At 51.0% G+C, this 27369-nt stretch overlaps 1 protein-coding gene across 1 annotated transcript in view; it reads left to right on the forward strand.

The window, feature by feature from the left end:
- The first annotated feature begins 9205 nt into the window (after positions 1-9205).
- Positions 9206-27369, forward strand: part of ZAN (zonadhesin) — a 63108-nt gene continuing 44944 nt past the window's right edge. The window contains exons 1-13 of the mRNA XM_033192128.1: positions 9206-9980; positions 11516-11568; positions 12281-12427; positions 12607-12878; positions 13058-13145; positions 14430-14582; positions 20035-20199; positions 21041-21132; positions 21616-21694; positions 21797-21943; positions 23714-23985; positions 24271-24355; positions 25469-26293. Of these exons, the coding sequence (XP_033048019.1) occupies positions 9928-9980; positions 11516-11568; positions 12281-12427; positions 12607-12878; positions 13058-13145; positions 14430-14582; positions 20035-20199; positions 21041-21132; positions 21616-21694; positions 21797-21943; positions 23714-23985; positions 24271-24355; positions 25469-26293 (2431 nt within the window). The 5' untranslated portion in view covers positions 9206-9927. The remainder of the gene's footprint in view (positions 9981-11515; positions 11569-12280; positions 12428-12606; positions 12879-13057; positions 13146-14429; positions 14583-20034; positions 20200-21040; positions 21133-21615; positions 21695-21796; positions 21944-23713; positions 23986-24270; positions 24356-25468; positions 26294-27369) is intronic.

A 27369-nucleotide genomic window follows, 5' to 3' on the forward strand; every position in this document is an offset into this window, starting at 1 on the left:
TGTAGTGCCAGCTACTTGGGAGGCTCAGGGCAAACAGCACTTTGGAAGGCCGAGGTGGGCGGATCCTCTGAGCTCAGGAGTTTGAGACCAGCCTGGTCAACATGGTGAAACTCCATCTCTACTAAAATACAAAACATTAGCCAGGTGTGTTGGCAGGCACCTGTAGTCCCAGCTACTCGGGAGGCTGAGGCAGGAAAATTGCCTGAACCCGGGAGGCGGAAGTTGCAGTGAGCCGAGATCGTGCCACTGCACTCCAGCCTGGGAGAATCACTCAAGCCTGGGAGGTTGAGGCTGCAGTGAGCTGTGATCACACCACTGCCTTCCAGCCTGGGTGACAGAGCGAGATCCCATCCCCACCCCTACAAAAATGGTAGTTATCAAACCTGAACTGTCTGACCCCTCCTGGGATGGATGTGAGAGGCGAATACTTTAGAAACATTTAAAACATTTATTCCAAGTTTATAAAATGGCTACTCTGAAGCAAGCCTTTGCACTAAGTGCTAGGATACATGAAACAACACTCATAGCCCAGTGCCCAGTGGGCAGCCTCCTGGGGGCAAAAAGACAGACACACATTAATTCATTTTATTTTATTTATTTTTTGAGATAGGGTCTTGCTGTATCACCCAGGCTGGAGGGCAGTGGTGCAATCTCGGCTCACTTCAACCTCCACCTCCTGGGTTCAAGCAATTCTTGTGCCTCAACCTCCCAAGTAGCTGGGATTACAGGCACATGCCACCACACCCGGCTAATTTGTGTGTGTGTGGTTTTGTGTTTTTTTTTTTTTTTTTTTTTGTGGTAGAGATGGGGTTTCTCCATGCTGGCCAGGCTGGTCTCGAACTCCTGATCTCAAGTGATCCACCCACCTCAGCCTCCCAAAATGCTGGGATTACAGGCATGAGTCACTGCACCTCGCCTTGATGCACATTAATTCAAACACAGTCATTTTGGTATGGGACTCAGTGCTAAGCTGTGCAATGCCAAGAGGCCGGGGAAGCAAAGAACCACAGGAGTTAAAAGAACTAAGTGAGGCCCAGAGTCCGTGCTGAGAGGCAGATTCCCAAGGAAGGTGTTGCCAGATTTCAGAGGTTCTTCGAGTGCAGGCCAGGAAAGGAACTTTCCTCTGAACTATGATTGTGGTTATAATTAACAACACATTCAATCTGTGGCATCTGCATGCTACGATTCTCACCCCAACTCCACGAAGCAGGAGTACAATGAGGATCATCCGCATTTGTCAGATGGGGAGCTAAGTTCTGCTGGAAAGTGACAGAGCCAGCTCTTTTGACTTTCCGGTAGGGACAGGAGCCAGCAAAGCCTAGTTCTGAGTCAAGAGGTTACATAATTGTTTAAAGATGATGCCTTCTGTTTGTAGAGAGCTTGGCTATTTACATGAAAAGCATGTGATTTCCTGGCCTGCTTTTCATTTGCTCTCCTAACGCCAAAAGGAAGGCCAGGATGTTGGAGGGTCTTCATTTTGCAGAGGAGGAAACTGAGGCCCAGAGAGATTATGGGCCTTGCCCAGGTCATAAAACATGGAGATGGGGCTGGACGAAGTGGCTCATACTGGTAATCCCAGCACTTTGGGAGACTGAGGTGGGAGGATGGCTTGAGCACAAGAGTTCCAGACTGGCCCCAGAAACATAGGGAGACCCTGTCTCTAAAAAAAATGTTAAAGTAGTGGGGCATGATGGTGTGCACCTGTAGGCCCAGAGGAAGCAGGAGGGATCACTTGAACCCAGGGATTTGAGACTGCATTGAACTATGATTGCAGCGCTGCACTGCAGCCTGGGTGATAGAGCAAGATCCTGTCTCAAAAGAGAGAGAGAAAAAAAAAAGGTCCGGGTGTGGTGGCTCAGGTCTGTAATTCCTGCACTTTGGGAGACCAAGGTGGGCAGATCACTTGAGGTCAGGAGTTTGAGACCTGCCTGACCAACATGGTGAAACCTCATCTCTACTAAAAATATAAACATTAGCCAGGTGTGGTGGTACACGCCTGTAATCCCAGCTACTTGGGAGGCTGAGGCATGAGGATTGCTTGAACCTGGGAGGCAGAGGTTGTAGTGAGCCTAGATGGAGTCACTGCACTCCATCCTGGGCAACAAGAGCGAGACTCCATCTCAAAAAGAAAAAAAAAAAAAAAAGAGAGAGAGAGAGAGAGAGATAGTCAATTTTCTCTCTGACCCAGGGTCACCAGGGAGAAGAAAGAGAAGAGATGGAGTGGATGAGACAGCTGTGGTCAGCAAGGCGTGTCCATCTTCCACGACCGACTCCTTCCCATTCAATCCCCTGCTGTGGGCTCCTGCTTCTGCTTCTTCCCTACGTAGGCAGAAGGTACCTATCAACTTCCTTTCTTCCCAACTCCCCGCTCTGAGTACTGCCCTAGAAGCCAACTCAGCTGCCTCCTGCCGCCCCAGCTCTCCATCTTAACTGCAGCCTCTCGCTCCTGGGTACTCATTGCCTCAAATCCTACCTCTGGGCCCAAGCAGCAGGCTGAACAAAGACCTGTCCCCGGCTGGGCGTAGTGGCTCACGCCTGTAATCCCAGCACTTTGGGAGGCCGAGGCGAGCGGATCACGAGGTCAGGAGATAGAGACCATCCTGGCTAAGATGGTGAAACCCCGTCTTTACTAAAAATACAAAAAATTAGCCGGGGGTGGCGGCGTGTGACTGTAGTCCCAGCTACTCCGGAGGCTGAGGCAGGAAAACGGCGTGAACCCAGGAGGTGGAGGTTGCAGTGAGCCGAGATTGCGCCACTGCACTCCAGCCTGGGTGACAGAGAGAGACTGTCTCAAAAAACAAACAAACAAACAACAACAACAACCAAAAAAACCTGTCCCCAGTTCACAGGTCACCTAGGATTCATCTTTTTTTTTTTAAGATGGGTTTCGCTCTTGTTGCCCAGGCTGGGGTGCAGTGGAGCAATCTCAGCTCACAGCAACCTCCACTTCCCAGGTTCAAGCGATTCTCCTGCCTCAGCCTCCTGAATAGCTGGGATTACAGGCATACGCTATCACACCCAGCTAATTTTGTATTTTTAGTAGAGACGGGGTTTCTCCATGTTGGTCAGGCTAGTCTCAAACTCCTGACCTTAGGTGATCTGCCTGCCTCAGCCTCCCACAGTGCTGGTATTACAGGCGTGAGCCACTGTGCCTGGCCAGTCACCTAGGATTCTACTGGAATTACTGAACCCTAGTTCAGTAGGTGATCTCACCACGGTAGGGCTTGTTGCTGGAGTTGTATTAGCTAAATAGGGTCTTTTAGACACTGGAATCTAAGCTGAATGCTAATTATATTATTTCAAGCTGGTCAAAGTTAATTCTACTAAAATTCCATCATAAAACTGTGGCATCGTGAAAGACTGTTGGCAACAGATAAATAGATGATAGTATAGTTTCTCAACTTACAGGAGTCATGCCCAAATGTCTCTAAACTCCCTTATTTATTTAAGAAAACTGATTATTAAAAATGGCCAGTGGTTCATGCCTATAATCCCAACACTTTGGGAGGCCAAGGTGGGCGGATCACCTGAGGTTGGGAGTTCTAGACCAGCCTGAGCAACATGGTGAAATCCTGTCTCTACTAAAAATACAAAAATTGGGCGTGGTGGTGCACGCCTGTAATCCTAGCTACTTGGAAGGCTGAGGCAGGAGAATCGCTTGAACCCGGGAGGCGGAGGTTGCAGTGAGTCGAGATCGTACCATTGTACTCCAGGCTGGGCGACAAGGGCAAAACAAGAGAAAAAAAATTATGTGACGAGGCGCAGTGGTGTACACTTGTAAAATCAGCACTGTGGGAGGCCAAGGTGGGAGCATCACTTGAGGCTGGTAGTTCGAGACCACCCTGGTCAACATAGCAAGACCCCATCTCTATAAAAAATGTTTTCAAAAATTAGCTGGGCTACTAAAAAGTAGGCTGTAGTTCCAACTACTTGGGAGGCTGAGGCTGTAGTGAGCTATGATTGAGCCACTGCACTCCAACCTGGGTGATAGAGCGAGACACTGGATCAAAAAAAAAAAAGTGACTGCCACACATAGATTTATTTCTTTTATTATTATTATTATTCTTTTTTTTTTTTTTTATTTTTTTTTATTTTTTTTTTCTGAGACGGAGTCTCACTCTGTCGCCCAGGCTGGAGTGCAGTGGCCGGTTCTCAGATCACTGCAAGCTCCGCCTCCCAGGTTTACGCCATTCTCCTGCCTCAGCCTCCCGAGTAGCTGGGACTACAGGCGCCCGCCTCGTCGCCCGGCTAGTTTTTTGCATTCTTTAGTAGAGACGGGGTTTCACCGTATTAGCCAGGATGGTCTCGATCTCCTGACCTCGTGATCCGCCCGTCTCGGCCTCCCAAAGTGCTGGGATTACAGGCTTGAGCCACCGCGCCCGGCCTTTTTTTTTTTTTTTTGAGACGGAGTCTCGCTCTGTCGCCCAGGCTGGAGTCCAGTGGCCGGATCTCAGCTCACTGCAAGCTCCACCTCCCGGGTTTACACCATTCTCCTGCCTCAACCTCCCAAGTAGCTGGACTACAGGCGCCCCCCACCTCGCCCAGCTAATTTTTTGTATTTTTTAGAAGAGACGGGGTTTCACCGTATTAGCCAGGATGGTCTCGATCTCCTGACCTCGTGATCCGCCCGTCTCGGCCTCCCAAAGTGCTGGGATTACAGGCTTGAGCCACCGCGCCCGGCCTTTTTTTTTTTTTTTGAGACGGAGTCTCGCTCTGTCGCCCAGGCTGGAGTCCAGTGGCCGGATCTCAGCTCACTGCAAGCTCCACCTCCCGGGTTTACACCATTCTCCTGCCTCAACCTCCCAAGTAGCTGGGACTACAGGCGCCCCCCACCTCGCCCAGCTAATTTTTTGTATTTTTTAGAAGAGACGGGGTTTCACCGGGTTAGCCAGGATGGTCTCGATCTCCTGACCTCGTGATCCGCCCGTCTCGGCCTCCCAAAGTGCTGGGATTACAGGCTTGAGCCACCGCGCCCGGCCTCTTTTATTATTATTTTTTGAGACAGAGTCTCACTCCGTCACCCAAGCTGGAGTGCAATGGCGCGATCTTGGCTCACCGCAACCTCCACCTCCTGTGTTCAAGCGATTCTCCTGCCTCAGCCTCCCAAGTAGCTGGGATTACAGGTGCGCACCACCATGCCCAGCTAATTTTTGTATTTTTAGTACATGCTGGGTTTCACCATGTTGGCCAGGTTGATCTCAAACTCCTGGCCTCAGGTTATCCACCCTCCTTGGCCTCCCAAAGTGTTGGGATTATAGGTGTGAACCACTGCACCCAGCCAACATCATAGATTTCTGTCTTTTAAAAAATCTTGGCTGTTCTGATTGAGCCTCCTCCACAGTCTTACAGAGGAAGGAGCTAAAACACAGAGAGGGTGAGAAAAGTTCCCAAAGACACACAGCACATTTAGGACTGGGCTCCAGTTCTCTCCAGGGATTTTCCACAGCCCAAGGTCTCTCACACCTGTTCCTGCAAGCTGCCAGTCTTGTCAAGATTGCCAGTCTCTGGGGCCTTGCTGGTTCCTGACTCCCTAAAATACAGGGCCCAAGGGTCCTCCCCAATTTTCCTGTCATGCCTTGAGCTCCCCACCCCCACTTCCATACGGATTGGGAGCTGTGACCCCCAGCTCTGTGGTCCCAAAGGGAGGTCAGCTAAAGCAGCCACCAGGGGACTTATTGCCCAACAGGGAATGGCTATGATCAATGTCTTCTGCTGCTCTTCCCTGGGTTAACCATTTCCTGGCCCTTGTCCCTCTGTTGATTCCTCTGCTAACCTGGTATGGAGGAAGGGTGGACAAGGGCTTGGGATGGGCACCCTTGATATCCCCAGCTCTGACATAAACAGGCAGGGGGGCTCTCAGTCCTCAGATGTGGTCCTCAGATGTAATCCCTGCCTGGGTTCTGTTGGCATTCCATGGCGAGGCTCTTCAGCCTCATTTGGGCAGAAGGGGTCCTGGAGACTGCAAAGGGGCTTTCTTTTTCTTTTATTTATTTCTTTTTAGAAACATGGTCTCCTAGTGTTGTCCAGGCTGGAGTGCGGTGGTGCAATCACAGCTCACTGCAGCCTTGAACTCCTGGGCTCAGGCGACCCTCCTGCCTCAGCCTCCTGAGTAGCTGGAACCACAGGTGCGCACCGCCACGCTTAGATAATTTTTGTATTTTTTGTGTAGAGGGTGGGTTCTCACTATGTTGCTCAAGCTGGTCTCGAATTTCTGGGCTCAAGCAATCCTCCTACCTTGGCCTCCCAGAGTTCTGGGATTACAGGCACAAGCCACTGCGCCTGGCCATTTCTTTCTTTCTTTCGTTATTTTTTGAGACACATTTTTGCTCTTATTGCCCAGGCTGGAGTGCAATGGCATGATCTCGGCTCACTGCAACCTCCGCCTCCCAGGTTCAAGCAATTCTCCTGCCTCAGCCTCCTGAGTAGCTGGGAGTACAGGCATGTGCCCCCATGCCCAGCTAATTTTTTTGTATTTAGTCGAGACTGGGTTTCACCATGTTGGTCAGGCTGGTCTTGAACTCCTGACCTCGAGTGATCCGCCCACCTGACCTCAAGTGATCTGCCCACCTCGGCTTCCCAAAGTGCTGGGATTACAGGCATGAGCCACTGTGCCCAGCTTCTGGCCATTTCTTTTTTTTTTTTTTTTTTTTTGAGACGGAGTCTCGCTCTGTCGCCCAGGCTGGAGTGCAGTGGCCGGATCTCAGCTCACTGCAAGCTCCGCCTCCCGGGTTTACGCCATTCTCCTGCCTCAGCCTCCCGAGTAGCTGGGACTACAGGTGTCTGCCACCTCACCCGGCTAGTTTTTTGTATTTTTTAGTAGAGACGTGGTTTCACCGTGTTAGCCAGGATGGTCTCGATCTCCTGACCTCATGATCCGCCCATCTTGGCCTCCCAAAGTGCTGGGATTTTGGGATTACAGGCTTGAGCCACCGCGCCCGGCCGCCTCTGGCCATTTCTTAATATGATCCAACCACATACCTACTGATAAATATTTATCATGATAATTTTTCCTATTGTAAACAATGTTGCAATTAACATCTTTAGGTATGGGCAAATCTGTGCAAAGTGCATGTACTTCTGCAGCAAGATTCCTAGAAAGGAAATGTTAGGTCAAAGATATGCACATTTGAAAGTTCAATAGTCATTGTCAAATGCCTTCTAAGAAGTTTTCTGGCCAGGCACAATGGCTCATGCCTGTAATCCCAACACTTTGGGAGGCCAAGGTGGGTGGATCACCTGACATCAGAAGTTCGAGACCAGCCTGACCAACATGATGAAATCCCATCTCTACTAAAAATGCAAAATTAGCCGGGTGTGGGGGCACATGCCTGTAATCCCCACTACTTGGGAGGCTGAGGCAAGAGAATTGCTTGAACTCAGGAGGCAGAGGTTGCAGTGAGCTGAGATTGCGCCATTGCACTCTAGCCTGGGTGACAGAGCGAGACTCCTCCCCAAAAACAAACAAGCAAAGAAACAAACAAACCAAAAAACGAATGCCTTCTGAGAAGTTTTCCCCGTCTGGGCACAATGGCTCATGTTTGTAATCTCAGCACTTTGGGAGGCTGAGGCAGGAAGATCACTGGAGCCCAGGAATTTGAGACCAGCCTGGGCAACATAGTGAGACCCTATCTCTATAAAACAAAAACAAAAACAAACCCAAAAATTAGCTAGGCATGGTGGCTCGTGCCTGTAATCCCAACTACCCTGGGAGGCCGAGGTGGGAGGACTGCTTGAGCCTGGGAGGTTGAGGCTGCAGTAAGCTGTGATGGCACCTCTGCACTCCAGCCTGGGCAACAGAGTGAGACCCTGTCTCAAAAAAAAAAAAAAGGTTTTCACCAACATTCTTTTTGGTTTTGTTTTGAGACAGGGTCTCGCTCTGTTGCTCTGGCTGGAGTGCAGTGGCTTGATCATAGCTCACTGCAGCCTCGAACACCTAAGTCCTCCCACCTCGACCTCGCAACTAGCTGGGACCTACAGGCACATACTGCCATGCTTGGTTAATTTTTACATTTTTTGTGGAGACAGGGTCTCACTCTTTTACCCAGGCTGGTCTCTAGCCTCAAGCGGTCCTACCATCTCGGCCTCAAAAAAGCACTTGGGGCTGGGCGCGGTGGCTCAAGCCTGTAATCCCAGCACTTTGGGAGGCCGAGACGGGCGGATCACGAGGTCAGGAGATCGAGACCATCCTGGCTAACTCGGTGAAACCCCGTCTCTACTAAAAAATACAAAAAAACTAGCTGGGTGAGGTGGCGGGCGCCTGTAGTCCCAGCTACTTGGGAGGCTGAGGCAGGAGAATGGCGTAAACCCGGGAGGCGGAGCTTGCAGTGAGCTGAGAACCGGCCACTGCACTCCAGCCCGGGCGACAGAGTGAAACTCCGTCTCATAAAAAAAAAAAAAAAAAAAAAAAAAGCACTTGGGATTACCAGCATGAGCTACCGCACCTGGCCACCAACCTACAGTCTTATCATCACTGAGTTCGTATCTACCTGCATCATCTTGTCCAACACTCCATACTACCGATCTTTCAAATTGTTGTCGGCTGGGCACAGTAGCTCACGCCTATAATTCCAGCACTTTGGAAGGCCAAGGCAGGCAGATCACTTGAGCCCAGGAGTTTAAGACCAGCCTCCGCAACATGGCAAAACCCTGTTTCTGCAAAATATACAAAAATTAGCCGGGCTTGGTGGCATGTGCCAGTAGTCCCAACTACTCCAGAGGCTAAGATGGGAGGATCACCTGAGCCTGGGGGTTGAAGCTGCAGTAAGCCAAGTCATGCTGCTGCACTCCAGCCTGGGTAACAGAACGAGATCCTGTCTCAAAAAAAAAAATTTTTTTTTTGGTCAATATAAGAGTCATAGTTTTGATTAGCATTTCCCTTATTACCAGTGAAACAGAACAGCTTTTCAGATGTTTGCTGGCTGTTTGTATCTCTTCCTCTGTGACTTATCTTTCTCAGTGATTTGCCAATAGGCATTTGCAGTCCTTTTTTATTTTTGACATGGAGTCTCACGATCTCGGCTCACTACAACCTCCACCTACCAAGTTCAAGCGATTCTTGTGCCTCAGCCTCCTGAGTAGCTGGGATTATGAGCATGTGCCACCACCCCTGGCTAATTTTTTGTATTTTTAGTAGAGATGGGGTTTTGCCATGTTGGCCAGGCTGGTCTTGAACTCCTGACGTCAAGTGATCCACCCACCCTGGTGTCCCAAATGCTGGGATTACAGGTGTGAGCCACCATGTCTGGCCGTTTGCAGTCCTTCCTTCACCTAACTCTCCAGTTGCCACCGTTGCCAGTTATAGAATTTTAGGTTTGAAATGGTTTTCTGTTGGAATTCTGCAGACAATGCTCCGCTGCGTCTTAGACTCCATGGTTGCTCCTGAAAAGCCAGATGCCATGTTGATTTCTGATCGTTGGTATATGACCCGTTATTGTCTGTCTGAAAGTGTTTCAGATCTTCTCTTCTCCCGTGATAGTCTGAAATCCAGTGCTTCCATGGGTCTCTGTGCATTCATCACCCTGGACACCTTTTTAATCTAGAGACTTGTATATTTCAGTGCTGGGTATTTTTCTTGTGTGCTTTTCTTTTTAAAATAATAATTTCTTTTCCTTTGTTCTCTCTTTTGGAACTCCTTTCGTTTGAGGTTAGACTTCCTGGATTGATCCTCCAAACCTGTTTCCTTTTTGTTTCTTTCTCTTTTTTTCTCCCTTCTCTCTAGTTTACTTCCCTTAATTTCAATCTACAACGCTTCTACTGGATGGTAAATTTCAACTCTCGTAGTTTTAATTTCCCAGAGCTTTTCTGTGTTTCTCTGTTCATTTTTCATGGCATCCTTGGAAGGATGCCAAGCTAAGGAGGCCAAGGGTGAATAAAAGGGGTCCAGGCTCCCAACTGTGCCCTTCTCCTCTTCCCTGGGAGCCACCACTCATGGTTCCTCCGGTCTGGACTCTGCTGCTGCTGGTGGGGGCTGCCCATCTCAGGTAAGCTGGGCCCAGCGGGTAATGATAAACCAGGGTCAGTTGAGGGTGGCTATAGGAATATGGAAGGGCAGAGCTGGAGGGGGTGAGCAGGCTAACAGCAAAAGACCTGGAGAGAGGCCGGGCGTGGTGGCTCACACTTGTAATCCCAGCACTTTGGAAGGCTGAAGTGGGCGAATCACGAGGTCAGGAGATCGAGACCATCCTGGCCAACATGGTGAAACCCTGTCTCTACTAAAAATACAAAAAATTAGCCAGGTGTGGTGGTATGCACCTGTAGTCCCAGCTACTTTGGAGGCTGAGGCAGGAGAATCGCTTGAACCTGGGAGGCAGAGTTTGCAGTGAGCCGAGATCATGCCATTGCACTTCAGCCTGGGTGATAGAGTGAGACTCCGTCTCAAAAAAAAAAAAAAAAAAAAAAAAAAGACCTGGAGAGGAAGGGGGAACCCAGTGGGATGGAAATGGGTTGACCTTGACCACTGACCAGGAAGAGGGAGAGCTGCACAGTCCCAGAGCCTGGAATTAAGGGGCAGGTTCTGGGAGCAGGACAGGGCTACAATGTGAGAAGGGACAGAGGAGGTGCAGAACTGGAAGACACATGTAAGGCTAGGAGAGAAGGATCGAGGGGTCAGGCCCTCAGGAAATGGACAAGACCCAGGGTGGACCCAGCTGATGAGAGAGACTTAAGTACGAGGCAGCAAAGAAATGACGGATGACAGGCCAGGTGTGGTAGCTCACCCCTATAATCCCAGCACTTTGGGAGGCCGAAGCGGGTGGATCACCTGAGGTCAGGTGTTCGAGACCAGCCTGACCAACATGGTGAAACCCTGTCTCTACTAAAAATATAAAATTAGCCAGGCATGGTGGTGCATGCCTGTAATCCCAGCTACTTGGGAGGCTGAGGCAGGACGGTCACTTGAACCCGGGAGGCGGAGGTTGCAGTGAGCTGAAATTGCACCATTGCACTCCAGCCTGGGCAACAAGAGTGAAACTCCGTCTCAAAAGAAAAAAAGAAATGATGGATGTCTTGGTGTCCTGCAGTGTGTTTGGGAGAATTTGAACAAGTAGAACTTCAACAACAAAAAACTGAGGGCTGAGCACAGTGGCTCCTACCTGTAATCCCAGCACTTTGGGAGGCCAAGGCGGGAGGACTGTGTGAGGTCAGGAGGTCATGGCCAGCCTGTGCAACACAGAAAGACGCCATCTCTATAAAAAATAGAAATAAATTAGCTGGGTGTGGTGGCATGCTCCTGTAGTCCCAGCTCCTGGGGAGGTTGAGGTGGGAGGATTGCTGGAGCCCTGGGGTTTGGGGCTGCAGTGAGTTGTGATTGCACCACTGCACTCCAGCCTGAGTGCCAGGGAAAAGAAAAGAAAAGAAAAGAAAAAAAAAAAAAAGAAAAAAAGTCAAGTCACATACATTCACTGCATAAACACGGATCATCCTTACGTGACCACTCAGAAAGCTTACAGTCACTGAGTCTTATAATTCTTGATAATGACAAGAGTTGCATTTTTGCTTTCTCCAAATCACTCCCAAGGAGAGAGAAGCCTCTGGACAAGAAGCTGGTTGTTCGCAGCTCTAGGGACAACTGTGAGTTGGAAACCAGGAGTGCTAAGATTTCTCCTCCCTCCTCCGAACCCACATTCTGCCACCAGAACGTCAGTGCCTGAGTTCCTAGCAGAAGCAGCCACCTCCAGTCCCTTCCGGGCATCAGCCAGGACTACAAAACGTGTCCCACCAGACCAAGTCCAGCCCTCCAACCTCAGTTCATGACCCCGACCTTGGCATTCTGTCCACTCTCCCAGACCTGAATTTCTCCTAAAAGATTCTCTCTTTCAAATCTCTGCTCTGGGCCGGGCGCTGTGGCTCACACCTGTAATCCCAACACTTAGGGAGGCCGAGGTGGGAGGATGGCTTGAGGCTAGGAGTTTGAGAGCAGCCTGGGCAACACAGTTAAGACTCCATTTCTACAAAAAACAAACAATTACTGCTCTGGACCCCAAGTATTTGCGACAGCTTTCTTTTTATTTTCTTTTTTTTTGAGACGGAGTCTCCCTCTGTTGCTCAGGCGGGAGTGCAGTGGCGTGATCTTGGCCTCACTGCAAAGTTCGCCTCCTGGGTTCAAGCGTTTCTCTTGCTTCAGCTTCCCCAGTAGCTGGGACTACAGGTGTGCGCCACCACACCCGGCTGATTTCATGGCAGCTTTCTCTAAGCCTAGCAATCTTGCTACTTCCATCTCCCGGTGTGGTTCTGGGCCCTGCCCCGTCCTCTCTGAAATCTCACAGTGACCCGTTCTTCCTAGACGTCCTCACCCAGTGTGATTTTGAGGACGATGCCAAACCCCTCTGTGACTGGTCCCAAGTGTCCGCAGATGATGGAGACTGGGTTCGAGCCAGCGGGCCCTCTCCCACTGGCACTACCGGGCCTCCTGGGGGGTACCCCAATGGAGGTGAGGGGCTACGGTTTTTGGGGGACCATGAGCAGGGAGGTGGCTGGGAGGCAGGGATGGTTAGATGGAGGGAGAAGGGAGGCAACCAGATCAGAGTGCCTGGGCTCTGAGAAGGGGATGGGTGGGGGCAGCCCTCGGAGGTGACTGGGCCTCAGGGTCCTGGGCTCTGCCTCCCCCAGAGGGCAGCTATCTGCATATGGACTCGAACAACTTCCACCGTGGGGGCGTGGCCCGCCTGCGCAGTCCCAACCTATGGGAGCAAGGCCCCCTCTGCGTGAACTTCGCCTACCACATGTTTGGGCTGTCTTGGGGCGCCCAGCTCAGGCTGCTGCTGCTCTCGGGTGAAGAGGGCCGCCGCCCCCACGTGCTCTGGAAACACCGGAACACCCAGAGACCCTCCTGGATCCCCACCACCGTCACCGTGCCCGCAGGGTTCACCCTGCCCACCCGGGTAAGGCCAGGGGCAAATTGTGGGACCTCAGGGGAAATCTGGGTGTTGGGGAGTCTGGGGGTGGAGGTGTGGCAAAAAGGGATTGTGGGGGCTAAGCCATCTAAAATCAGGAAGGAAACTAGGAACCAGGAGGCCTGGCTGAGGGGCTCATGAGGTTGGGTCCATTTATCCTCTTGCAGCTGATGTTTGAGGGAACACGGGGTAGCGCTGCCTACCTGGACATTGCCCTGGATGCCCTCTCTATTCGCCGGGGCTCCTGCAATCGTGGTGAGTCCCTGTCCCTTCTCCTCCCCCCGCCTGCCCTCGGACCCTTTTCTCTCCGCCCTGGCACAACTACCCAGAGTGACAGGAGCAGTTCATGGGCCAGGAGTCTAGTTTCTTCCTCTGCCTCTGCCCTCCATGCCAGAGGCAGAGATCACGCCACTGCACTCCAGACTGGGTGACAGAACGAGACTCTGCCTCAAAAAAAAAAAAAAAAAAAAAAGATGAAGAATGAAAGGTGCCAGAGAAAGGAGATGAGGAGCTGGCTGTACCGGATCTGCCAGGTGGAGCTTGTAGGGCTTTGACTCTGGTAGCAGCCATGCCTAAAGAGAGGTCTCCGCCCAGCACTGTGGCTCAGGCCTGTAATCCTAGCACCTTGGGAGGCCAAGGTGGGAGGATGGTGTGAGGCCAGGAGTTTGAGATCAGCCTGGGCAACATAGTGAGACCCTGATGTCTACAAAAGAATTTATTTATTTATTTATTTGAGACGGAATTTCACTCTTGTCAGGCTGGAGTGCAGTGGCGCGATCTCGGCTCACTGCAACTTCTGCCTCTTGGGTTCAAATGATTCTCCTGCCTCAGTCTCCCAAGTAGCTGGGATTACAGGTGCCCACCACCATGCCTGGCTAATTTTTGTATGTTTAGTAGAGCTGGGGTTTCATTGTGTTGGCAAGGCTGTTCTAGAACTCTTGACCTCAGGTGATCTGCCCACCTCAGCCTCCCAAATGCTGAGATTACAGGCATAAGCCACTGCGCCTGGCCAAAAACTTTAAAAAATTAGCTGGGTTGGCCGGGCACGGTGGCTCAAGCCTGCAATCTCAGCACTTTGGGAGGCCGAGACGGGCGGATCATGAGGTTAGGAGATCGAGACCATCCTGGCTAACACGGTGAAACCCCGTCTCTACTAAAAAATACAAAAAACTAGCCAGGTGAAGTGGCGGGTGCCTGTAGTCCCAGCTACACGGCAGGCTGAGGCAGGAGAATGGCATAAACCCAGGAGGCGGAGCTTGCAGTGAGCTGAGATCCGGCCACTGCACTCCAGCCTGGGCGACAGAGCGAGACTCGGTCTCAAAAAAAAAAAAAAAAAAAAAAAAAAAAATTAGCTGGGTGTGGTGGTGCCACCTGTAGTCTTAGCTACTCGAGAGGCTGAGGTGGGAGGATTGCTTGAGTCCAGGAGTTCGAGGCTGCAGTGAGCTATGATCACACCACTGTACTCTAGCCTGGGTGACAGAGACCCTGTCTCTAAAAAAGAAGAAAATATTATCTCTTCCCTTCTTCCTTTCCTCTCAGTCTGTATGATGCAAACATGCAGCTTTGATATTCCAAATGACCTCTGTGACTGGACCTGGATCCCAACTGCCTCCGGGGCCAAGTGGACTCAGAAGAAAGGGTCATCGGGAAAGCCAGGCGTGGGGCCTGATGGCGACTTCTCTAGCCCTGGTAGTGAGTAGCGGCCATGCTTCTGTCCCTTGACTTTCTGGGCACCACGCACCCTACCGTAATTGCCCTGGGACGATCTGGTATGAACACCTACAGCTTCAAGCCTCTTATCAGCTCAAGTTTCACCCAGGAAGCTGATTTCAAGAACCCAGCCAGCCTCCCCCACCACCGCCCTACAAGCTCTACCTGGCACACCCCATACAGCCAGCTCCTCATCTCCTTTCTCTGGCACCTTTCATTCTTTTTTTTTTTTTTTTTTGTTTGAGGCAGAGTCTCATTCTGTCACCTATCTCTGCTCACTGCAACCTCTGCCTCCTAGGTTTAAGCAATTCTCCTGCCTCAACCTCCCGAGTAGCTGGGACTACAGGCATGCACCACCACACCCGGATAATTTTTGTATTTTTGGTAGAGACAGGGTTTCACCATGTTGGCCAGCCTGGTCTCGAACTCCTGACCTCAAGTGATCCACCTGCCTCAGCCTCCCAAATGCTGGGATTACAGGCATGAGTCATTGTTTCTGGCCCCTTTCATTCTTCATTCATTCAAGAAATACTGAGCACCTACAATATGCCAGCTGCTGTCCTAGGCACTTGAGATACACCAGTGTACAAAACAGACAAGGAAGAGTAGGGTGGGGTAGTGGGGGACAGTTACCGAAACAAAGTAAATATAGTTATAAAGTGAGCGGTGCCACTGGGAAAATAAAAAGTTGAACAAGTTTGGAGCCAAGTGCACTGGTTCACACCTGTAATCCCAGCGCTTTGGGAAGGTGAGACGGAAGGATCACCTCAAGTGATCTGCCCACTTCGGCCTCCCAAAGCGCTGGGATTACAGGCATGAGCCACTGCACTCAGCCGTGAGTTATCAATTATTTATTTATTTATTTCTGAGACAGTCTCGCTCTGTCTCCCAGGCTGGAGTGCAGTGACTTGATCTCAGCTCACTGCAACCTCTCCCGCCCAGGTTCAATTGGTTCTCCTACTTCAGCCTCCTGAGTAACTGGGACTACAGGTGTGCACCACCATGCCCAACTAATTTTTATATTTTTAGTAGAGATGGGGTTTCCCTACGTTGGCCAGGCTGGTCTTGAACTCCTGACCTCAGGTGATCCATCCACCTCGGCCTCCCAAAGTGCGGGGATTATAGGCGTTGAGCCACTGTGCCTGTGTGAGTTATCAATTTTAAATGGGCTGGTCAGAGTAGGTCACATTCAGGACACATTTGAGCATGAACTTGAAAAAGGTGAGGGAGTAAGGCCTGAAAATTATCAGGGGTAGAGGAGGATATTCCAGGCTGAGGGGCCAGCTGTGCGAAGGTCCTGAGGTAGCAGTAGGGCTGTCAGGGAAGGAGGGGATCAAGGTACAGCAAACAGCCATGTGGCCGGGATGAAGAGGTGACCTGAGATCCACAGGAGAGGCAGATCACATAGAGCCTTAAAGGCTATCGTCAGGACTGTGGCTTTTCTGTTCTGTATGAATGGGGAGCTTTTGCAGGATTTTGAGCAATTATTTGATCTGACTTATTTTTAAAGCATTTTTTTGTGTTGCGAATCCACTGAGAACAGGCAAGGTCGATGCAGAGAGGCTGTTTAGGAGTCTTTTGCAAAAATCCAGGTGATATTCTTTCTTTCTTTCTTTCTTTTTTGAGACGGAATCTTGCTCTGTCGCCAGGCTGGAGTACAGTGGTGCGATCTCGACTCACTGCAACCTCTGCCTTCTGGGTTCAAGTGATTCTCCTGCCTCAGCCTCCCGAGTAGCTGGGATTACAGGTGTGTGTCACTATGCCTGGCTAATTTTTGTATTTTTAGTAGAGATGGGGTTTCATCATGTTGGTCAGGGCGGTCTCAATCTTCTGACCTCGTGATCCACCCACCTTGGCCTCCCAAAGTGCTGGGATTACAGGCATGGGTCACTGTGCCTGGCTGATAGTCTTTCTTTCTGTGCACCCAAGTCTGTCCCTAGCTTCTTTCCAACACCTCCCTATGCTCGCACCTGAGCTTCTTTCTCTTTCTACTGTTGACTTCTTCCTTTTCTCTCTCACACAACATTCACTTTCTCTCTCAATCTTCTCCACACAGCCCACATTTCAACCCCTCACTCAAGAGGTCAAGCACAGAGGGTTCTGCTCCCTAATTTCCTTTCTGAGTTTATACTTCTTAATTTTGAATTTAAAAAAATGTTTTTAAAAACTAAGCCAGGTGCAGTAGCTCATGGCCTGTAATCCCAGAACTTTGGGAGGCCGAGGTGGGCAGATCACTTGAGGCCAGGAGTTCAAGACCAGCCTGGGATATATAGTGAGATCTTGTCTCAACAAAAAATACAAAAATTAGCCCAGCGTGGTGGCGCACATCTGTAGTCCCAGATACTCTGGAGGCTGACGTCAGAGGATCGCCTGAGCCTGGGAAGTGGAGGTTGCAGTGAGCTGTGATCGCACCACTGCACTCCAGTCTGGGCGACAGAGTGAGATTGTGTCTCAAAATAAATAAATAAATAAAAATAGGGATGGGGTCTTGCTACATTGCCCAGGCTGGTCTCAAACTCTGGGCCTCAAGCCATCCTCCTGCCTCGGTCTCTGAAAGTGCTGGAAGTACAGGTGTGAGCTGTCACACCCGGCCTATATCTCTTTGTTCTTCTTTTTCCCTTAGTATTTCTCCTTCTTCAATCTGTTTCCTCCCTTCCACCTTACCATTTCCACATTTTCTTTTATTTTCTTTATTTGTAAAGATGGCGTCTTGCTATATTGCCCAGGCTGGTCTCGGACTCCTGGCCTCAAGTGATCCTCTTGCCTCTGCCATATTTTCTTTTCTGTTCTTCCCCATCTTTTCCTCTCTCCACTCCATTAGTGTCCACTCTGACTCCTGCCCTCCTGTCTCTGATCTTTCCTGCTGCCTAAACTTTGTCTTCTAGAAGGGCCCTGGCCAGGCGTGGTGGTTCACGCCTGTAATCCCAGCACTTTGGGAGGCGGAGGCAGGCAGATCACCTGAGGTCAGGAGTTCGAGACCAGCCTGGCCAACATAGCAAAACCCTGTCTCTACTACAAATACAAAAAATTAGCTGGGTGTGGTAGTGTGCGCCTGTAATCCCAGCTACTCGGGAGGCTGAAGCAGGAGAATTGCTTGAACCTGGGAGGCGGAGATAGCACCACTGCACTCCAGCCTGGACAACAGAGTGAGACTCTGTCTCAATAAAAATAAATAAGTAAGTAAGTAAATAAATAAATAAATAAGGCCTTAAGAAGCCCTGGCCCCACCTTCGCTGGAAGCCTGCCAGCCCTCTCTGCCACTCCTCAGCATTTTTAAATTATGTACTGTGGACTGTGCCCAGGAGCTTCAGTTAATGCTGGCTGGCCTTTTGGCTATTTATTTTTCCTTTTTCTCCCTTTCCATTTCCATCTTGCTCGCTTCCTTATATTTTCTTCGCCTTTCACTTTTTTTTCTCCCATTTCTCCTCTTCCGTTTCTCATAGGTCTCCCTATTTTATTTTCTTTATTTCTTTCTTTTTTTTTTTTTGTAGACAGAGTCTCGTTCTGTCGCCCAGGCTGGAGTGCAGTGGCGCGATCTCAGCTCACTGCAACCTCCGCCTACCGGGTTCAAGCGATTCTCCTGCCTCAGCCTCCCGAGTAGCTGGGATTACGGGTGCCCGCCACCACGCCCGGCTGATTTTTGTATTTTTAACAGAGACGGGGTTTCGCCATGTTGGCCAGGCTGGTCTTGAACGCCTGACCTCAGGTGATCCGCCCGCCTTGGCCTCCCAAAGTGCTAGGATTACAGGCGTGAGCCACTGCGCCAGCCCGTCTCCTTGATTTCTCTTTCACCATTTTCCCACTTCCTTTCCTTTCCCTTCCCTCTTCCTTCCCGGTTGTTTCCTTTCTTCTCCTTCCTCCTGCCCATTCCCGCCATTCCAGCCTCTTCGCGGCCGCTCAGGATCCCACCTTCAGCAGGAGTGAGCGCGCACCAGGCAGGACCGAGCGCGCGCCATGCATGACTCCCTGGGACTCGGGCGCGAGCATGCACGCGAGCGCGCTCTCCACGTGTTGGCAGCCGCTTACATTTTCCTCTTCGCTACCAGTTGCGTCATCTAGCGAGGTCCACGCTGATTGGCTGTCTGAGCTGGGGGCCGAGGTGGTGTTGGGTGAGAGGGGGTTTGCCACTTGCTAGTCTGTGTCAGAGCAGCGGTGACTCTCATCAGTTTGTGTGAATAGGTTATGTCCAGCGGGTAAAAAAAAGGAAGAGGCAACCAGGTGTAGTGGCTCAAGCCTGTAATCCCAACACTTTGGGAGGCCAAGGCGGGAGGATTGCTTGAGGCCAGGAGTTCAAGACCGGCCTGGGCAACATAGTGAGACCCCCATCTCTTAAAAAAAAAAAAATTAGCTGGGCATAGTGGTGTGCACCTGGAGTCCCAGCTACTCGGGAGGCTGTGGCAAGAGTATTGCTTGAGCCCAGGAGTTTGAGACCTATGCCACTGCACTTTAGCCTGGGCAACAGAGCCATACCCCGTCTCAGAAAAGAAAAAAGAAAAAAAAGGAACAGGCTATGACTCTGGTGGACCTTAAGAGTTAGCACCCGGGCCAGACGTGGTGGCTCATAACTGTAATCCCTTGGAAAGCCAAGGTAGGTGGATCATTTGAGCCTAGGAGTTCAAGACCAGCCTGGGCAATGTGGTGAAACTCCATCTTTTCAAAAAAAAAAGAAAAAGAAAAGAAAAATTAGCAGAGTTTGGTGGAGCACACCTGTAGTCCCAGCTACTTAAGGAGGCTGAGGCTGGAGGATCACCTGAGCCCGGGGAGGTTGAGTCTGCAGTGAACCATGAGAGCCATGATTGCGCCACTGCACTCCAGCCTGGGTGACAGAGTGAGACTGTCTCAAAAACAACAACAACAACAACAATAAAAAAGAGTTAGCACCCAAAGGACAAAGTTCTAGTGGCTGCTTTGGAGAAGGTGTCTTGCGTTTCCCATTTCAGCGCCGGGTCCTTACCCAGCCCAAGTATTTCTGGAAAAGTTGGGCCGGGCGCGGTGGCTCAAGCCTGTAATCCCAGCACTTTGGGAGGCCGAGACGGGCGGATCACGAGGTCAGGAGATGGAGACCATCCTGGCGAACACGGTGAAACCCCGTCTCTACTAAAAAATACAAAAAACTAGCCAGGCGAGGTGGCGGGCGCCTGTAGTCCCAGCTACTCGGGAGGCTGAGGCAGGAGAATGGCGTAAACCCGGGAGGCGGAGCTTGCAGCTGAGATCCGGCCACTGCACTTCCGCCCAGGCGACAGAGCGAGACTCCGTCTCAAAAAAAAAAAAAAAAAAAAAGAAAAGTTGAAGACCTCAGTCAGTTGGGATAGGACCACCTCGGTGTTGCCTGATTCTAGGCTGCTGTTGGGGCCCAGCCTCCTCAGGGCCCTATCTCTGCTGCCATCTTCCCTCAATTCCATCCACCTCAATTCCCTGGCCTTTTGCTTCACAGGTGGCCACTACATGCTCCTGGACCCCAAGAATGCAAGACCCGGACAGAAAGCCGTCCTCCTGAGCCCCGTGAGCCCGTCCTCCGGCTGTCTGAGCTTTTCCTTCCACTACTTCCTCCGGGGCCAGTCTCCTGGTGCAGCCCTCCACGTTTACACTTCCGTCTTGGGTTAGAGCGGAGAATTCACGGGATTTATGCTGACCTGGGCACATCTCCCAGGGTTGGCTTGATGGGGAAACATGGGGCATCCCTCAGGGACTAGGGAGGTCTGGAATATGTGTGAGATTATTCCATGAAGTGGAAATCATGGCTGGGAAGGCTCTTTGGGAGGCCGAGGTGGGCAGATCACGAGGTCAGGAGATCGAGACCATCCTGGCCAACATGGTGAAATCCTGTCTCTACTAAAAATACAAAAATTAGCCACCTGTAGTCCCAGCTACACAGGAGGCAGGAGAATCGCTTGAACCGGGGAAGCGGAAGTTGCAGTGAGCCGAGATCGTGCCACTGCACTCCAGCCTGGCGACAGAGCGAGACTCCATCTCAAATAAAAAAGAAGGTTGTGCTGGCCTGGCAAGGTGACTTACGCCTGTAATCCTGCACTTTGGGAGGCTGAGGCTGGTGGATCACCTGAGGTCAGGAGTTTGAGACCAGCCTGGCCAACATAGAGAAACCTTGTCTCTACTAAAAATACAAAAATTAACCAGGTGTTGTGGCACGCCTGTAATCTCAGCTACTCAAGAGGCTGAGGTAGGAGAATCGCTTGAATCTAGGAGACAGAAGTTGCAGTGAGCCAGGATAGTGCCACTGCACTCCGGCCTGGGCAACAGAGCAAGACTCCATCTCAAAAAATAATGATGATAAATAAACAAAATAAAAAAGAAGGCTGTGCTTTCATTTGGCAGTAATAGTCCCCAACTATACCCTCTGCTCCTCATCCTCCTGGGTATAGTTCAAAGTCATTTCCCAGTCCCCTTAAGCTCACTTCTCCCTCTGATTCCTTTCACCGCAGGGAGCATCCGGAAACACACTCTCTTCTCAGGAGAACCTGGGCCCAACTGGCAGGCTGTTTCTGTCAATTACACAGCTGTGGGACGGATACAGGTACAGAGAAGCAAGGGGTCAGGTTCTTGCACATGGTAGGCACACCCAATGTTGAAATAAATTGAGGGGCGTGATGCTGTGTCTCATGCCTGTATTCCCAATACTTTGCGAGGCTGAGGAGGGAGGATTGCTTCAGAACAGGAGTTCAAGACCAGCCTAGGCAACATAGCAAGACCCCATCTCTACAAAAAAATACAAAAATTAGGCGGGCATAGTGATGTGTGCCTGTAGTCCCAGCTACTTGGGAGGCTGAGGTGGGAGGATCATTTGAGCTCTGGAGGTCAAGGTTGCAGTGAGCTATGATCGCACCACTGCGCTCCAGCCTGGAAAACAGAGCAAGACCCTGTCTGGGGGGAAAAAAAAATGAATTGAGGGTCTGGGATAGGGAGTAGGGATTCTGGGTCGTGGAATGGAGCCGAGTCAGATCAGGGGCTTAGGGGTATGGGCTGTGCTCACTCCCAGCCCATCTCCCTTTTTCTCCAGTTCACCGTGGTGGGCGTTTTTGGAAAGACCCCAGAGCCAGCTGTGGCAGTCGATGCAACCAGCATTGCTCCTTGTGGGGGTGAGAACAGGGAGGCCCGGATCTCTCAGAATCCGGGGTGGGCTGGGGGAGGGCTGGAGAGTGTCACTCAACTTGCTTAAATATCCTATTTTGATCCCCCAGAGGGCTTTCCTCAGTGTGACTTTGAAGACAACGCCCATCCCTTCTGTGACTGGGTCCAGACTTCCGGGGATGGTGGACACTGGGCCCTCGGACATAAAAATGGACCCGTCCACGGCATGGGCCCCGTGGGAGGTTTCCCTAATGCAGGTGAGGAGATTGAAGAGCGCTCGCGCCAAGGAATCACTCAGTCTGCTCCCAGGTAGTGGACTGGCTGCTGTGACTGGTGGGAGAAGTTGTTTCGGGCAGGGGGATGATCAGTCCACAGGTGTTTATTCGGAAGTTGCCATGGTACCGGAACTGTGGAGCTAGCAGAGTAACTTAAAGATTCTCAGGGCGGGGGGATCACTGAAATCCTAAGAAAACCCAGGCAATCTCACTTCATAGAGCCCAAGGCTTCAAAACCCACCACCTCATTTTCAGTCTAGACATTTATGAGTGGCTCATGCCTGCAAGTCTAGCACTTTGGGAGGCTGAGGCGGGAGGATTGCTTGGGCCCAGGAGTTTGAGCTCAGCCTGGGCAACATAGTGAGAACCCCATCTTTAGAAAAAAAAAAAAAAAAAATATATATATATATATATATTATATATATATATATTTTAAATTAGCCAGATGTGGTGGCGTGTGCTTGTAGTCCCACCTACTTGCGAGAGTGACATGGGAGGATCGCTTGAGCTCAGAAGTCGAGGCTGCAGTGAGCTGTGATTGAACCAGTGCACTCCAGCCTGGGCAACAGAGCGAGACCTTGTCTCTAAAAAATAAAAATAAAAAAATAGGCCAGGCATGGTGGCTCACATCTTTAATTCCAGCACTTTGGGAAGCTGAGGCAGGTTGATCACTTGAGGTCAGGAGTTCGAGACCAGCCTGGGCAACATGGTGAAACCCTGACTCTACTAAAAATATATAAAAATTAGCCAGGAGTGGTGGTGTGCACCTGTAGTCCCAGCTACTCAGGAGGCTGAGGCAGGAGAACCGCCTGACCCCAGGAGGCAGAGACTGCAGTGAGCTAAGATCACACCACTGCACTCCAATCAGGGCAACAGAGTGAGATTCTGTCTTACAAAAATATAAAAAGAAATAATTTTTAAAAAAGACAATAATGAGGGCAGGGTGCAGTGGCTCACACAGGTAATCCCAGTGCTTTGGGAGGATGAGGTGGGTAGATCACTTGAGGCCAGGAGTTTGAGACTAGCCTGGCCAACATGGTGAAACCCCACCTCTACCAAAAACACAAAAATTAGCCAGACATGGTGGCGCACACTTGTAATCCTAGCTACTTGGGAGGCCGAGGCAGGAGGATTGCTTGAACCTGGGAGGTGGAGGTTGTAGTGAGCTGAGATGGTATCACTGCACTCCAGCCTGGGTAACACACACACACACACGCACACGTGCGCGCGACATTAATGAATGTAATCTAGGTTGCTGGTTTGCTTCTCTTTTTTTTTTGAGATGGAGTCTTACTCTGTCACCAGGCTGGAGTGCAGGCGTGATCTCAGCTCACTGCAACCTCCACCTCCCGGGTTCAAGTGATTTTCCTACCTCAGCCTCCCGAGTAGCTGGGATTACAGGCATGCACCACCACGCCCGGCTAATTTTTGTATTTTTAGTAGAGACGGGTTTCACCATGTTGGCCAGGATGGTCTTGATCTCTTGACCTTGTGATCGGCTGGCCTCGGTCTCCCAAAGTGCTGGGATTACAGGCGTGAGCCACTGTGCATGGTCGCTTTTCCCTTTCTTTGTGACCCCACCTTCTTTAGTTAGATGTTAGATGTCTAAAATGAGCGGAAAAAATGATGCTACAACCTGGGGAATTTGAGTGTTTGCTCAGATCCCTGTTCAGAAAGCGAAGCTTTGCTAAAGCAGCAGTTGGTATGTCCTGTGCAGGCTTCTTATCTTGCCTGTTCCCTTCCTTTGCCCAGGGAGTCACTATATCTACCTTGAAGCTGACAAGTTCTCCCAGGCAGGGCAGTCGGCCAGACTGGTGAGCCGGCCCTTCTGCGCCCCGGGTGACATCTGCGTGGAGTTTGCGTACCACATGTATGGCCTTGGGGAGGGTACCATGCTCGAACTCCTCCTGGGAAGTCCTGCAGGGAGCCCTCCGATTCCTCTCTGGAAACGCGTGGGGTCTCAGCGCCCTTACTGGCAGAACACCTCCGTCACCATCCCCTCAGGACACCAACAGCCCATGCAGGTGAGAGACAGAGGCGGGGGTCCTGTCTGTGTGGGGTGAGAGGGCCAATGCCTGGGATCTGGGGGCGCCACCAGTGCTGAAGAGGTGGAGAACTGGAAAGAGAGCCAAGAAAAGGGGAACTTCGTGTTACGGAAAGTGAGAAAGGGGCCGGGACAGGGTTAGACCATTGAGGCTGGAACAAGGTGACATTTTGGCAGAGGACAGACTCTATGCCCAGCGGAATCACAGAGTTGCTGGAGATTCAATTTTGTTTCTCTCTCTGTCTTTCTCCCTTGTCGCCTTCAGCTGACTTTCAAGGCCATCTGGGGCAGCAACATGGCCTTTGTGGTTGCTATGGGTTTCATCTTGATCAATCCTGGGACTTGTCCAGGTAAGACCAAAGCCCAGACTCCAGGAAGGGGGCAGTACCCTGAGATCACCATTCCCCAGGGTTCTCTCTATGACCTGCTTAAAATGCAGGTCCTAGCCGGGCGCGGTGGCTCAAGCCTGTAATCCCAGCACTTTGGGAGGCCAAGACGGACGGATCACGAGGTCAGGAGATGGAGACCATCCTGGCTAACACGGTGAAACCCCACCTCTACTAAAAAATACAAAAAACTAGCCAGGCGAAGTGGCGGGCGCCTGTAGTCCCAGCTACTCGGGAGGCTGAGGCAGGAGAATGGCGTGAACCCGGGAGGCGGAGCTTGCAGTGAGCTGAGATCCGGCCACTGCACTCCAGCCTGGGAGACAGAGCGAGACTCCGTCTCAAAAAAAAAAAAAAAAAAAAAAATTGCGGGTCCTCCCTGGAGCCCGAATTCTCACCCAGCTGGCTTTATTTTCCATCTTCTACCCACCTCTCCTTCCCCTGCACTTCAAGATGTTTGCCTGGGTGAATGTGGCTTAGATACCATGGATTCTGGGGGCTGGATCCAGAACTCCTTCCTTCCCCTGCAATCTTGAAGGCCAGACCCATATCCCATTCATTTTTGCTTTTCTCGTACCTGGCACAATATCTGACATATATTACTGTTTGTTGAGTGAATGAAGGTTGGGGGTTGGGAGTAGAAAGAAAGGTGTATGTGGCCGGGCGCGGTGGCTCAAGCCTGTAATCCCAGCACTTTGGGAGGCCGAGACGGGCGGATCACGAGGTCAGGAGATCAAGACCATCCTGGCTGACACGGTGAAACCCCGTCTCTACTAAAAAATACAAAAAAAACTAGCTGGGCAAGGTGGCGGGCGCCTGTAGTCCCAGCTACTCAAGAGGCTGAGGCAGGAGAATGGTGTGAACCCGGGAGGCAGAGCTTGCAGTGAGCTGAGATCCGGCCACTGCACTCTAGCCTCGGCGACAGAGCGAGACTCCGTCTCAAAAAAAAAAAAAGAAAAAGAAAAAGAAAGGTGTAAATAAGTCGCCCATTGGAGCCCACTCCAATTAGATGGCAGTGAAGAGGGTGGTGGTATGGTTTTGACTAAACTCCAGGGATTCTTTTTTTTTTTTTCTTTTCAGCGAAAGTGCTACCAGAGCTTCCTCCCATATCTCCAGTTTCTTCCACTGGCCCTTCTGAAACCACCGGCTTCACAGAAAATCCTACAGTTTCCATAGAAAAACCCACCGTCACCACAGAAAAGCCCACAGTCCCCAAAGAAAAGCCCACCATTCCCTTAGAAAAGCCCACCATCCCTACCGAAGAGCCCTCTCTCCCCCCAGGAAAACCCACTGTCCCCGCAGAAGAGCCCACCACCACCACTGAGGAGACCACCATCTCCACAGAAGAGCCTGCTATCCCCACAGAAAAACCCACTGTCCCCACAGAAAAACCCACTGTCCCCACAGAAAAACCCACTGTCCCCATGGAAAAACCCACTATCCCCATGGAAAAACCCACTATCCCCACTGAAGAAACCACCACCTCCATTGAAGAGACTACCATCTCCACAGAAAAACCCACCATCTCCACAGAAAAACCCACCATCTCCACGGAAAAACCCACCATCCCCACAGAAAAATCCACCATCCCCACGGAAAAACCCACCATCCCCACAGAAAAACCCACCATCCCCACGGAAAAACCCACCATCTCCGCGGAAAAACCCACCATCCCCACGGAGAAACCCACCATCTCCACAGAAAAACTCACCATCTCCACAGAAAAACTCACCATCCCCACGGAGAAACCCACCATCCCCACAGAGAAGCTCACAGCCCTGAGGCCACCCCATCCCAGTCCCACAGCCACTGGGCTGGCAGCCTTGGTGATGTCTCTACATGCTCCAAGTGCCCCTATGACCAGTGTGATCCTGGACACTACCACACCCCCCAGACCCAATACAGGTATGAGGTGGATGGAGTGTGGGCCAAGGCTGAATGTCAGAGAGAGTGACTAGGAGAGAGTCAGGGAAAGGGATGCTTCTGGTAGAAAGCTTCTAATTGCTTCTAGATGCTTCTAGTACTCTCAGGGCAGAGCTGAAGCAATCCATGGTGACTTCACAGGAAATGGGGAGGACTGCCCAGAGTGAGAGGGATGGCAGGGCTGGAGTGGGTGGGGGTGTCAGGACCTAGCCACGAGGCTTCCTTCTCCTTATTTGTTATTGAGATATAATCCATATTTCATAAAATTCACCCTTTTAAAGTGTACAATTCTAGGCCGGGCATGGTGGCTCACACTATAATCCCAGCACTTTGGGGGGCCAAGGCAGGAGAGTTGCTTGAGCACAGGAGTTCGAGACCAGCCTAGGCAACATACATAGCAAGAGCCTGTCTCCACTTCAAAATGGAAAAAAAAAAAAAAAAAAATTAGCTGGGTATGGTAGTGCACACCTGTAGTCCCAGCTACTCGGGAGACTGAGGTGAGAGGATCGCTTGAGCCTGGGAGGTTGAGGCTGTAGCGAGCCATGACTGGGTCACTGTACTTTAGCCTGGGCAACAGAGCAAGACCCCATCTTTAAAAAAAAAAAGCTGGCCGGGCGCGGTGGCTCAAGCCTGTAATCCCAGCACTTTGGGAGGCCGAGACGGGTGGATCACGAGGTCAGGAGATCGAGACCATCCTGCCAACACGGTGAAACCCCGTCTCTACTAAAAACTACAAAAAACTAGCCAGGTGAGGTGGTGGCACCTGTAGTCCCAGCTACTTGGGAGGCTGAGGCAGGAGAATGGCGTGAACCCGGGAGGCGGAGCTTGCAGTGAGCTGAGATCCGGCCACAGCACTCCAGCCTGGGTGACAGAGTGAGACTCTGTCTCAAAAAAAAAAAAAAAAAAGCAAAAGCAATTCTATGGTTTTTAGTATATTCCCAAGGTTGTGCAACCATTATCACTTTCTAATCCAGACATTTTCATCACTCCAAAAAGAAACCCTGTACCTACTAGCAGTCCTCACTCCCCCTTCCCCCAGCCCCTGGCAACCACAAATT

The sequence above is a fragment of the Trachypithecus francoisi genome, unplaced genomic scaffold (genome assembly GCF_009764315.1).
Source record: "Trachypithecus francoisi isolate TF-2019V2 unplaced genomic scaffold, Tfra_2.0 Lachesis_group4, whole genome shotgun sequence".
In the NCBI taxonomy this organism is placed as follows: Eukaryota; Metazoa; Chordata; class Mammalia; order Primates; family Cercopithecidae; genus Trachypithecus; species Trachypithecus francoisi.